The 13,881-nt window shown below is 41.5% G+C and overlaps 1 protein-coding gene across 6 annotated transcripts in view; it reads right to left on the bottom strand.

The window, feature by feature from the left end:
- Nucleotides 1-13,881, bottom strand: part of pou2f1b (POU class 2 homeobox 1b) — a 27,271-nt gene extending 13,390 nt beyond the window's left edge. The window contains exons 1-2 of one of the 6 annotated variants that reach the window (XM_085383461.1): nt 13,760-13,881; nt 465-530 (exon numbers count right to left, since the gene is read on the bottom strand). In XM_085383461.1, the coding sequence (XP_085239587.1) occupies nt 465-530; nt 13,760-13,805 (112 nt within the window). In that variant the 5' untranslated portion in view covers nt 13,806-13,881. Of the gene's footprint in view, nt 1-464; nt 531-869; nt 1,232-13,759 lie in introns of those variants that run through there. The other 5 variants (XM_085383459.1, XM_085383460.1, XM_085383458.1 and 2 more) reach the window with 5 other exon arrangements.

Below are 13,881 nucleotides of genomic sequence, written 5' to 3'. Positions count from 1 at the left end.
ATACGAGGAAAAACTCTAAAAACATATTTTTATAAAGTGGCAGCATCTGTACTAGCTAACAAAATTATATATTTTAAGAGCATAAACAAACAATACTGTCAACAACATCAATTAATGTGTCATTACCCAGCAGGAGTACAAAGCTGTGCAATGAATCTGGATCTTCACTCTAAGCGTGTAATATTCAGACATAATGCACTGTGAGGTAAATGCCTCATATGACAAAGAGAGCTGCTAGCAAGCATTTTTGGAAAGCTGCCATCAATGTTTTCAAAATGAGATCATACAAAGAGAAACAGCAGGGGGGGGGGGGGGGGGGGGGGGGGGTTTCTGTGACTTGAGCTGCTAAAATGTCCAAATAATTGCTGGCTATGACTCTGAAACCTGTTGAATGAGGTGGTAAAACTAAACACATTCTGATTTAAAAATGAAGATAACGGGAGAAAAAGCTGGAGATCACTCACCGGTGTTCCCGTCACCACTCTCCATTGCACATTTAGTAGTTTCTGACTGATTATTCACTTTAGCATCTGAAAGAGCCAGACAGAGACATGCTCACAGGCACTGCCGCCAAACAGAAGAACCTATTCTCTGATTTCAGGCGTACTTTCACTTTTGTCATCTGAGTACAACCATCACTGCACGTCAGGATATTCTTAATGAACAATAGCATTTCAGTTGCATTCATCATTTAAAGCAGCAAGCACTGAACAATACTAATCTCCAAAAAACTAACAGAAAAAAAACAACAAAAAAAACAAAATCCCAGCAGCAGACTCATGAGGTCTTAATGCAACATAATCGCACAATGACATCGACCACCAGTGCAGTCCAGGTGAGCTCTGTTACAACCTCATCAAAAAACTCACCCGCTCTTGCTCCACCTGCGTTTTCCAGCATGGCTGCTGAACCTATCAAGTAAAACTGCCTGGGCTGGGCAAGCCCACCGACAGGGTGTCCGGCGCTCTCCCACCTCCTCTCTTCACTCTCCACTGGTCAGCAGTGAGCAGAGTTCAATACAACCAGAGTTACACACAGACACAGTGGCAGTGTCCACCGCACGGTTCACTGAGCAACACTGGGATACGCGCACTGAGAGAGCCAACGGGGTTTAGGCAAACAGCTCTCCGTGCCTTTCCCTGCTCGCGCTTTTCTTTTCATATGGCTCTGCCCCTTTTTCTCTTTTACTGTGCCTACTGTGCACTCTCTCTCTACCGCTCCCCCTCTCCCGTGTGCCAAGATTGTCTGTACTTCTGAAAAAGTTCGCCCTCTCCCTCTCTTGCTGGAATGAAACAAACGACAAGTGCAGCTGGCGGCCTCCTCCAACTCTGCTGCCGCCCCCCCACCCTTCCTCCTCCAACTCTATAATGAAGCATAATCAGTATTCAGCTGATTAAAGCCGTATGCAAATCTGCCCCTGCCTCGTTAGCAATGCAAGGCTTTGAAGTCCTGCGAGCAACGCATTTCACACCGGGCTCTGAAAGCTTTCTGCATAATTTAAACCCCTATAAATATTTATCAGCTCATTAGCATATTAATTGGATGGCTTTTGGAGGACGATAAAAAACAGGGGAATAAGGACGATAGAGAGGAGAAGGAGAAAAAAAGTGCTCAAACTAGCACTTGGCGCAGCAGAGAGAGGGGAGGCAGAAGCACAACACCAATTACTGTGCGAGTGCGGGCCTAAAAAGTAATTAGCTAAGAGCAGGTAAAGGGCTGAAGATATCCCAGAATGCACCATGAGGTGGTCTGGGTATGTTAGCAAGGTGGACTGCATTAATAGAACGTCTACGACTGCTCGCTCAGAACATCTCCAGGAGTCATGGAGACTTGGCCCAATTTCTAAGGGGGGGGGGGGGGGCAAGAGGGGGGAGCTTGCTCAATCGGAAATAAATAACTTCACATTAATCCACCACAAGCCTGTCATTACTGCTAGACCCCCTGTGGCCAAGGCATTCCACAGCGAGTGGCTACAGAAAGTGGGTGGCGGGCTGTTGCTGTGTACGTTTATGTTGTGCTTGGGGATTAGCATATTTAAATTAGCTTTACATTCCAATAGTATTTCCTTTGAAGCCCTTTTAAATTCATTTCCAACAAGCGCCGAGTGCTAATACAGCAGGGAAGCGGCTCGGTTACGGTGCTGCACTGGTGTCCAGTGAGTCATAGCGACTGGACTGGAATGCATGGTTGTATTGTGGTCTAGAAGGGAAGGGGCTTACCAACTAAATCTACAACAACTGCTCCTGGCTAAAGCTCTAATCAACTTCTTCACTTATCCTTCTGCCTGACGAAAGGCATTTACATACTAGCTGACCAAGGGAAACAATGCCAAGAAGGCCCCAGTGGCTTTAACAAAGTACATACTGGAAAACAAACACACCTTTGTCAGCACAAGCAAGCCTTCACTCACCAAGGTATAATGGCAGCCATCTCTAAACTGCAGATAGCCAGAGACCCTTGAGATTTTTTTGGCTGACATACCCCAAATAGCTGCAAACACAACCATTGCGAAGTATAATGTATATTTTAACTGAGTGGCAAATGGATGTTGTTCATTAGAGTCACCACTAAGATTTAGTTTCATTATCATTTAATCTGCCAATTATTTTTATTCCCAAAGCTCAAGATGATATCTTCAAAACATCTGATTTTGACCAATGATTGAACACCCAAAAGTAAGAGGTTTACTGTAACTGAAATCCAAACAAATGAGAATCTTCAACCGATGAATATTCAGCAGCTTTTGTTACAAATTCCCACCACAACCAAAAATGTTACCATTTTATATACTTTCACACACACGCACTGGAGCCCTGAACTCTTCTAGATGTTAGTTTGCAAATGCCAGACACAGATTAGACATCGAGGTGAGAAAAGTCCAGGTCACAGCTTGCGAGCAGTCATAGTGCGTCTACTGCGCCTTGCCTAAACCACACGGACAACCCGAACACTAAAAGAGATAACCCAGCTCTCTTTTTGTGCATCTCAGGACTTTTAAAGAAATTCAGAGAACACCGCTTACTGCTGCTAATCTGCTTGTGCCATCTTGTAGCTGGTAGCAAATAGGTTATCTAAATAAGAGCGTACCCTTTATTTAAGAAAAGAAATAAATGCTCAGCAAACTTACCAGACTCTACTCTTCTTTCTGACTGTCCTCAACTCTCTGTCCAGCTCTAACCTCTCTGTTGCCTCTGACTGATGACACTATTATGAAACATTTCTATAAGCACTTCATTCCTTTCTAATTAAGACTTGATTTGATATTTCTGAGGGTCTTTCTACATTCTTGGCCTTTTTGTGCTTTAAAAAAATGATCAGATCTCTCTTTTGTGTGTCATTGCCCGTCTGCCAAATAAACACATGCATAGGCATCTTAACTATATTTTATAGAGCATGTTACAGTTTTATGAAATCTGGTGTTTTTTTTATTTAACTTTATCTTAATATACACAATGACAGATGTCATTGTGACTTGTAACAAACCAAACTGCTTGAAACTTTGTCAAGAATTTTTTAAGTTGTGATAACTTTATGAATAGACTTCCCAACATATAAGCATTAGGAGACATAGCTGTTATGTTCCATTATGGGCAGAATTTCTAGTGGTACAATTAAGAAGGCAAGTAAGAGCTGTGTAGTATATCCTTTGGTGTAATTGTAATTCTATAATTTGTGTGAGTGCTTTCAAGGCACATTTTTATAATAATTACAAACACAAACATATTTGTTTAGTTAACAACTCTAGGGACAACTGTTTTTAAAAAGGGTCAAGCTCCAGAAACACTGCTTGACCTTATATTCTTCGCTATGCACCCTGGAATGGGGGGAATTTTTGTCAGAAACCTCTGCTCTGTTTTGACAACCCCAGGAACTGGGGTTTGGACCCCTCAGTCCCCCACTATTGTTATTATGCTCACAAAGCCTCAGACCACACCAATAGTCTTCATTTATATGCTTCTAGAAAGTATACCTACACTTCTGTGTACTGATGTCCAGTGTTGAGCCTCCATACAATAGATTTTAGCCTGACTCAAGACTATTGTTTACTAAGGCAGTTATGGGAAATGTCACACTAGCCTGCAAAGTCTCAAAGAGGCCATCTCAACAAAGTGCACAGGAGAGGTTAAGAAATAAGTCTTCTGTTCTTGACTTAATGCAACCAAATGAGAAAACAAAGGAGAAGTAGACACAGTTATCAGCAGTGCACTCCAACACATGTACAGCTACTTGGTTGAATGGGTTTGCAAAACCTTGCTGTGGAACAATGCTTTATACAAATACCCTGCAAAGAGAATTCTAAATAGCTATCTCATTAGTGCAGTAATATGGGATGGCTGGCTGAATACTGCAGAGCCGTTAATGTGAGCGGAGAGATTCAACTTGAGACAGAATGAAACTTAATTAGCACATCCACATTCTGTCCTGCTACCTATATCCTTCATCTTAAATATAAAATACATCCAGACCACTTTTCCACATCTGGATCAGTCTTAAATACTTAGACTGGTTTGGAACAGTCTGGTGTACGGTTACGACAGATAATCATTCAGTTTGAGGCAATTAAAACTAGGCAAAAAGCTTTGTGGTTTAATGCAGCATCAAAATGAATACCCAAACAATTCAAAATCGCTTTTAATACCAGTCAGTGTATTAAACCCAAACAGTCTGACAACAGAGGGTCGAAGCAGCAACAGTGGACTGAGCTCACAAATGAGCCAAACACTGGAAGCAGTGTAATTTGATGAACAGTAATGGGGCTAACATCACTGCAAGCTACTGTGGTATCTCTCTAGGGTGGTCATTAGCCAACTGTCTATAGGCTAGGTGGGAAATTCAATCTAACCAAATTAAAGTGAAGTTTCTCAGGGACAACAACTCAGCTACTTCAAATAGGCACGTACAGAGGTTAGCCACATGAACCAGTACTACAGTCTGAATTCAGACACACATTCACTACTTAAGAAAACAGCACATGCATGAACATTTGATTACCGTATTTTCACGACCATAAGGCGCACTTAAAAGGCTTAGATTTTCTTCAAAAAGTGCGGCGCGCCCTATAGCGCAGTGCGCCCTATGTGTTGTAAGGAGGACGTAGTAGAGAACACCATGAGAACGTTAAAGGGTGAAGTGTGGGCGTTGATCGTATATACCGGGACAATCGCACATACCTGTATAAAAGAACAGGTATGTGCATTATGCAGGACATCGTTGTTTTAACAACCCTGAAAATGGCAAAGAGACACGCTTACGAAGCACAGTTTAAACTGAAGGCCATCAGCTACGCGGAGGAACATGGAAATCGAGCAGCGGCGAGAGAATTTAAGATAAACGAATCGATGGTTCGCAAATGGAGGAAGCTGGAAAACAAGCTCCGGCAGGTCAAGAAAACGCAGCTGAGTTTCCGCGGACATAAGGCGAGGTGGCCCGAGTTGGAGGAAAGACTCGAGCGGTGGATCATCGAGCAAAGAGCGAGCGGGAGAAGCGTTTCGACGGTCACCATTCGGCTAAAAGCGGTTTCACTTGCTGAAGAGATGAACATTGAGCATTTCCAAGGAGGTCCGTCTTGGTGCTTTCGTTTTATGAAACGGTGCCATTTTTCCATCCGGACCAGGACTACGATAGCGCAGCAACTTCCAGCGGATTATAAGGAAAAGCTGGCCATCTTCCGCTCCTACTGCAGCAAACACATCGGCGACAAAAACATCCAGCCCAGCCACATCACAAACATGGACGAGGTCCCGCTCACTTTTGACATCCCGGTGAGTCACACTGTGGAGAAGAAGGGGACCAGCACAGTAGCGATACGCACAACGGGGTATGAAAAGTCTTCTTTTACTGTTGTGCTTGGCTGCCATGCTAATGGACAGAAACTGCCGCCTATGGTGATTTTTAAGCGAAAGACTTTGCCTAAAGAGAAGTTTCCAGCAGAAATCATCATTAAGGCAAATGAAAAGGGCTGGATGGATGAGGAAATGATGAAAGAGTGGCTGAGGGAGGTGTATGTAAGGAGACCAGGTGGTTTTTTCCACGCATCACCATCGCTGTTGATCTGTGACTCTATGCGTGCCCATCTCACAGCCGATGTGAAAAAACTTGTGAAGCAAATGAACTGTGAGCTTGCTGTCATTCCGGGAGGCCTGACAAAGGAACTCCAACCGCTGGACATCGGTGTGAACCGCCCGTTCAAAGTAAGTCTGCGAGCGGCCTGGGAGCGATGGATGACCGGTGGAGACCACAGTTTCACTAAGAGTGGAAGGCAGCGCCGGGCGAGTTACGCCACAATTTGCCAATGGATTGTAGATGCTTGGGCTAACATGTCTGCTGGCACTGTTGTTCGAGCTTTCGCAAAAGCCGGCATCGTTTCCGAGGAGCCGCACGGCACGGAAAGTGACTCTGACGGTGAAGACAGTGAACCTGGCATGTGTGATGGAGATTTAGCGCAGCTGTTCAATTCAGACACAGAGGATGAGGACTTCGATGGGTTTAATTGATGATAAAAATGTGAGTACTAAACTTTGTTTTGCTCCTGCTTTATTTTTAAATACGCACACTTGTATGCTTGTGTGTTGTTGATGATGACGATTATTGGTAATAAAAATGTGAGTACCAAACTCAGTTTTGCTCCTGCTTTATTTTTAAATATGCACACTTGTATGCTTGTGTGTTGTTGATGATGACGATTACCGGCAATAGAAATGTGAGTAAGGTACCGAATTCACGTTTGCTCCCGCTTTATTTTTAAATACGCATACGGTACTTGTATGCGCCCTATGGTCCAGTGCGCCTTATGTGTGTGTTAAATACAGTAAGGGCACACATAACTGAGACTGCGCCTTTTAACACAGTGCGCCTTATGGTCGTGAAAATACGGTATTAATGTGTTGTAGGGCTGCACGATTAATCGTTAGAAAATCGCGATCTCGATTCATACTTATGTGCGATCTGACGACGACCACGATTGTACCGCATTTTGATCCGGGACGTAATCTGCATGAAAACAAGCGCTCACTCTTCCTGTTCAACAAATGACAAGGGCGGAGCCTTATACCACGTGATACAGAAGCTGTGCCGTGTGATGCTAAAATTAGCAGGGATTAAACAACGGAGAACACGTCAGGGATGACGAGAAAGTGACAGGAGAAAATCCGTCCCGGTCAACCACCCAAACATCAATAACGGGAACCTTATACCAGAGGTGGGACCAAGTCATTGTTTTGCAAGTCTCAAGTAAGTCTCAAGTCTTTATCCTCAAGTCTCAAGTCAAGTCTCAAGTAATGTCAGGCAAGTCAGAGTCGAGTCTCAAGTCACTGGTGTAAAAGTCCGAGTCAAGTCACAAGTCTGAAACTTTGAATTTCAAGTCCTTTCGAGTCTTTAAAAAAAAAAAAAAAAAACGAAAAAATAATGTTGCAGTTATGCTAAATGTAAATATTAGACCATGTAATTTTAAAATCTGTGTTTTTCTCAACACATGACAAAATAGTGAACTTAGAAAATATACACAAATTGTGAAATTGCACCTCTTTAAAATGCAGCTCAATTAAACCTAGCTCCAAGAATAATTTTCACCGACAGTTCTGAGATAAGCTGCATGTTATTCTTGGATGCGGTTGTAGGACCGGCTTTAAAATCGCATGACAAAAATATCATACACATTAAAAAAAACTGTATCACCAACGTAGCCTGGACAACATTTGCTAGTTAGATGAAGTCAGCTATCTCATCGTAGCATATTTATATGCATATTTATAATCATACGGTTCTTGGAGTGAGTGCACACACTCGTGAAGTTTAGTAACTTCAGGTCACTGCAACAAGCCCAGGTACAGTTTACCGACGGATGGGTGCAGGACCTTGAAATGCACCGTGTAGAACGAAAGACCATCGTACCTATCATAAGTTTACCACTCTCACAAATCGTCGTCATAAATACACATTCGTTAACCGTTTATTAATAGGACCTTTGAGCTCAACGGTAATTAATTAGCAGTGGAAATAATTTCTGGTAGCATCACAGAAATGTAGCAGTGACAATAATACTGTATGCTGTAATCGCACTGGGCAATTAGTGATACAAAAAACCTGTTTTATCCTGTGAATAAAAGTATATGTTTTTGTCAATGTACCATAATAACAGAGGCGAAACGCAATATTGTGTCAGGACAATTCACTATTTATGCACAATAAACAAAGGAGCATAGTGCGACAATTTCTGTTCAGTGCCAGACTTGCTTGTAACCTATATCACCAATTATGTTATGAAAATGACGTATTAACTACAACAGCAGACTGACCTTCGTGTAAATGCTTGGAGCAGACTAACCTGTGAGCTGGAGTGTTCTGGGACGTGATATTTGATCTTTGAATGGCTGCAATCCAGGCCATCCGTCGCGTCTTTGTTACTTCAGAAACATGGCTAGAACAATTTCTCTTCAACGACGTAATCCGATAACAACCGATCTCTTTACCCATCGGCTTCCCGTGGCTGTCATGCGACCGGCTATTGCAGTTAATAATACAACAGCTTCTTGACATTTTTGTGTTTCTTTTTATCGCTGTGTAACTGATTTCAATTGAAAGCCTGCGTGCGCTAGTACCGCTTGCCACGAGTTCCCAGAATCCTTTGCGGTTCTACCCGTGAATGACGTCACATTTTCAATCTCTATATAATATGCATGTTAAATTTTATATTTGGGGTAAAATATCAAGTCTTTTCAAGTAAACCGGTTCAAGTCCAATTCAAGTCCCAAGTCATTGGTGTAAAAGTCCAAGTCAAGTCACAAGTCTTACAACATTTTTTCAAGTCAAGTCTAAAGTCATAAAATTAATGACTCGAGTCTGACTCGAGTCCAAGTCATGTGACTCGAGTCCACACCTCTGCCTTATACAGCGCTTCCCTATACACGTCGAACTCCCGCAGGCACAAAGAAATTACGGAGGCTATTACTTATGACCTGACCAAAGATATGGCTCCCATCAACACTGTGCAAAACGAGGGATTTAGGAAAATGATCAACACCCTAGACAAACGCTACACAGTGCCGTCCCGCAACTATTTTTCTATTGTTTCACTACCTGCTCTATACACGCAGTGTCGAGCAACGGTGGAGACGGAATTTCAAGCAGTACAACATTTTGCAGCAACAACAAAACGTGAGACATTTGTTGTTTTTATGTTTATTTATTGTTTTTATGTTCAGTCTCAACTGTTACGAAGTTGATGTGCAGTTAATAAGTGCAATAAATATTTATACTGGAAAAGAGAATCGTGATCTCAATTCTAAGCCAAAAAATCGTGATTCTCATTTTATGCAAAATCGTGCAGCCCTAATGTGTGCAGCCTTTTTCCTTTGGAAAAAAAAAAAGTATCCAGCTTCCTGACTGTTGATACAAGCCAACATTTTAATCTCATCTATTTAAAGGACGGGCATTATTGCAATGATATTTCAGTCTGGATATTTTCAGACAAAAGGCCTCTGTTTTCTTAACGTGCTTTGCATTATATCGTGTTTGCAGCATTAAAAAAACGTTTTAATGAAATACAAATGTTTACTAATACTAGTGATCTTAATTATGTTAAGCACATGACAGTCATCATCAGGAACAATGTGACTACTTCCAATCTTTAGTATATAGAGTCTGATTTAATCTTCCAAATTAGTGTGTCATTTGTCTTAAAAAGCCTCCGTTTTTACAGATAAAGACCAGCTGGAAACATCTGCTTTACCTTGCTGTAGGGCTGGGCGATATGACCCAAAATTCATATCTCGATATTTTTTAGCTGGATGGCGATATAAGATATATATCTCGATATATTTTTTTAAAGCAATAAAGTAAGAACAAAAAGAGAGTTCTTAGTCAAAGCTGTGTCCCAGATGTCACACAGGCACTTTTATTAACATAGAGCAGATGTACATAAAATTTACTCAAAAATAAATTATGAGCATTTATTAAATAATAATGCTCCATAAATAAAAGAAAACAATGTTGTTTTTGTGCATAACAAAAAGCTCACAATTGTGCAGTCAAAATGTAAACTAAAAGACGCTGAGCACAATAACAAAGACAGATTTCACAGCTGCTCTGTTCCCAACTTGTACTGCGTGACTGACAGCCTGGAGTTTGAAATCCGCTTCGCAACCACGTCTCTTAACAGATGACATTTATGGTCCTTATACACAGTAGGGTAATATTACGTTGAAGCACAGTACGTATCACTCCGCGAGGCTCAGCCGTAATGCTCCGACAATCCATCAAGCGGTGCAGCTCCGTAGCTTACCAAAGTCGTACTAAAACATTTTTTGACAGATTGCTGAGCGCCGTGTACCACATAAAATCGGTTCGCGGCCATCAAGCACAACCAGAATTTATACATAAGGCGCGCTGTCAACTTTTGAGAAAATGAAAGGGTTTTAGTCCGTGCAGCACCTCTGGGCTGCATGGCGTTAGCGTGGTTAGCTCGTTAGCGTGGTTAGCTAGCTAACACGTTGACGCCGTCCAGCCCCACGCACAGGGCGATGCGCAGTAACTCGTTAACGGAGATTTGCCGTGTCCATCTTGTCGCTTCCTGCAGGTGAAGCGATGGGGGAGGAGGGGGAGTTGTGTTCAGTGAAGGAGAGGCGAGGCCGAGTAACGTTGCGTAAAGACGAAAGCGGACGAAAGAGAGGCAAACTTGTGGCTCCGCAAGTATAATAATTCATAATGTTAAATATAGAGAACATACAAACAAATTATTTATAGAATCAAAATTATTAAAATTAGGAGATTTAGTGAAATTACGGACATTATTAATTATGTTTAAGGCTAAAAATAATATTTTGCCTTTTAAGTTACAAAGAGTATTTTTGATGTGTTCAAGGGGAGAAGAGAATAGAAGGAAATTTTATTTTAAACATCAGTTAGCCAGGACTACACAAAGATTAATGAGCACAACGGTTAGGGGTATAAGACTGTGGAATTCACTTCATTATAATTTAAAGAATTGTATAAATCTACAATGTTTTAAAAAGTGTTATATGTTTAAAACGATAACTCAGTATGAAGAATGCGAATGAATGTGATGTTGGTTTGGGATTCGACCGGAGAGAAATGTCAATATTAGTTTGTTCCTGATTTTTGGTGCCCATCGGTGATATAAGTTCGATGGTAGATAGGGGGCAGGGTTTAATAAGAATATTTTCTTCTTCCTGCTCCTTTTCACACATGGTTGTTGTGTTTTGTTGATAGAAGATGTGGTTGTTTTGTTTGATTTGTAGTACCAAGTGTGAAATAAATAAAAATGAAATGAAATGAAATGAAATAATTATAACGTAACATAGACTATATCGATATAAAGGATATGGTCACATCTTATATCTCGTATAAAAATATATCGATATTTTTTTAAAACTCGATATATCGCCCAGCTCTACCTTGCTGCACTGTTTAATAAGGAATTGCTCTCTTTACCAGAGATCACCAAAAACAAAACAAGTAGTTACAACCCGAGGGCACAAAAGAGCTCTTTTTTTGGTTATAATTTTCCTCCATTTAAGAAAAAAAGAAAGAAAGAAGAAGTCGTCTGACTGGAGCTTTCATGGAGGCCTTCTCAGTACTTTGAGATGGCATGTCCTGAATTTATTACGGCGAATGATGCATTATTCATAACAACTGTGTTTACATCAATGAATATTCATGATGGAACTACAAGGCTGGAATGAGGGTGGAACTGTAAAACTGGTTAAATGAGAAAAGTAGACTGAGTGTGAGGAAGACAGAATTACTTCTCGTATGTTCTTAAGTGCCCAAATTTAATATGCAAGATTTTTTTTTTTAATTCCAGACAGTCAAAATGCTAACAGACACATTAGAATGTAACACTTCGAGCATTATTTTGAATATTAAACCATTTATGGCCTTTCTTCTCAAACAATCTATATCTTTTAGATTCATAACTGTCTTGCAATATAGAAGGAAACTGCCTGTAATGCCTGTCTGCGCATAAAGTTGCTAACAATGTGGGCAAAGTTTGAAATGAGTGTATCTACATCGGAAAGAATTCAATCTTATTCAAGAATCCTTAACAAAAAAACCAAACCTAAACCTTGTTTTAACTTGCTAAGGGACAATACGTTCCTCTGTAATTATAAGATAATGAGCCAGTTAAACCACTTAGAAAAAAAAAAAAAAAAAAAAAAAAAGACAAGAACCCCCCCCACACACACACACCTGATGTGTCACACAAAAGCTTTTCTGGCGCATTTTCTCAAATATAAAAAGTTGAACAGCAAAGATAATTACCTGCTCTTTACTGTTACTACAGACCTCAGACACGCTTCTATAAAACAAACTAAACAGCAAGCTCAGCTACATGGACTAAAGGAGAAGAAAAAGTGCCATCAAGCTGTGTCTTGCCCGGCCATGAAAGCAGCAGAGTGAATAATAAGAATGCCCTGCCTGTTATTACTGTGGCCTTCCGGAAGTGGGCCTCACCACCCCTCCCTGTGCCTGGGGGTGGCGGGTGGGGGATACACAGGTATAATCTTTGAATTCAGCCCAAGAACTCCAGCAACAAACACGCATGACGCGTATAAACCCGGTTCTCAAAACCGTTACGTCAGGCGCAATTAAAAGCTGCACAAATAAATTACACACATTGTAATGAGATGGATTAGTTCGCCTGGCAGACCAGGACCAAGCCGATGCCAGACTACTCCCACCTCAAGTTTAAAATAATAATATTTTTAAAAAAGTGCTCCACCCAAATTTCTAACTGTTTAACTTCCGAAATAAAGATGTCAAACACATTCATCTCAACATCTTACTATATATGTATCTGTACTAAACTTTAAAAAAAATTTTGAAATAAAATCGCCGTGTACGTAAAGTTAGCCGATAAAGGGCTGACAAGTTGTAGCCAGTTAGCCGCTTGGAGGACAGCCGTATTCAAATGAAACACGGGAGGCCACATTTGAAAAGTCATCCGGCGTCGTGACACGTTATTGTGTTGACATGCATTTATTGTGTGCTCCTCGTCGACTGCTGTAACGCGCTGAACTCCGCACACTCTGGCTCAGGCAGGCAGGCCCCGCATGAATAACACAACAGGCTGTGCCGTGGCTCCGCTGCGCCGAGCACACAAAAGGCTGGGGCAAAACGCTCCGCTATAAAAATCACGTCGAGCACAAGCACTCCGAGCTGACTCCGTGTGTCTTTAACAAAGGGAAGGTCTGCTACAGTTGGATTAAATAACACCCTCCTCCCTTATAAACGACCCTTTGAAAACATACGAGCGCAGCCGCTGCCCGACTCGGCTAAAATGAATATGCAAACCCGTTTCAAAAGCTTCGGTGTGTGCATCAACACAAAGCCAAGCGCTAGCACGGCAGCTAACGCTAGCCACCTAGCATAATCATTTCAATCAAACCGCGTTCGTGAAAGGTCTAAATATGTCATACATGAACCAGAGCCACGATGGCGATTACTAATAAAATATGCTAAATTGTATTTGTCGACAGAGGTATGAATATGTAGCGGCGTACAGCCGTCTAATCACACAAAGGGGGGGAGGCATGTTTCCATGTAATTTGCCGTCGCACTGCAAAGGCTCGTTTCCTCCTCTGTCAAATTACAGTTGGCTAGCTGTGTGTAAACTAAAACAGCGCCTAATATCGCCCATATCTGCTAATCAATCTGCATTTCATCAGTATGCCGTTAACATAAATTGTGAGTAACACAGTTTGAATATGAGTATGAATATGTAAAATGCTGTAATCATTACCTGCTCCTGAACTCTCATCTTGACTCGCTGCTCCTCCGTCCGCCATTTTGAATATTTAACCCGAAATCCCAGCCCTGACACACACACTCGCACATATACACATACACAAATGCACGTGCACG

This window comes from Rhamphochromis longiceps, linkage group LG16, assembly GCF_057381845.1.
Source record: "Rhamphochromis longiceps isolate RC_006_pf linkage group LG16, R_longiceps_female_GT1.1, whole genome shotgun sequence".
Lineage (NCBI taxonomy): Eukaryota > Metazoa > Chordata > Actinopteri > Cichliformes > Cichlidae > Rhamphochromis > Rhamphochromis longiceps.
The sequence above is the reverse complement of the archived record's forward strand: the minus strand, read 5'-3'. Positions and strand labels throughout refer to the sequence as shown.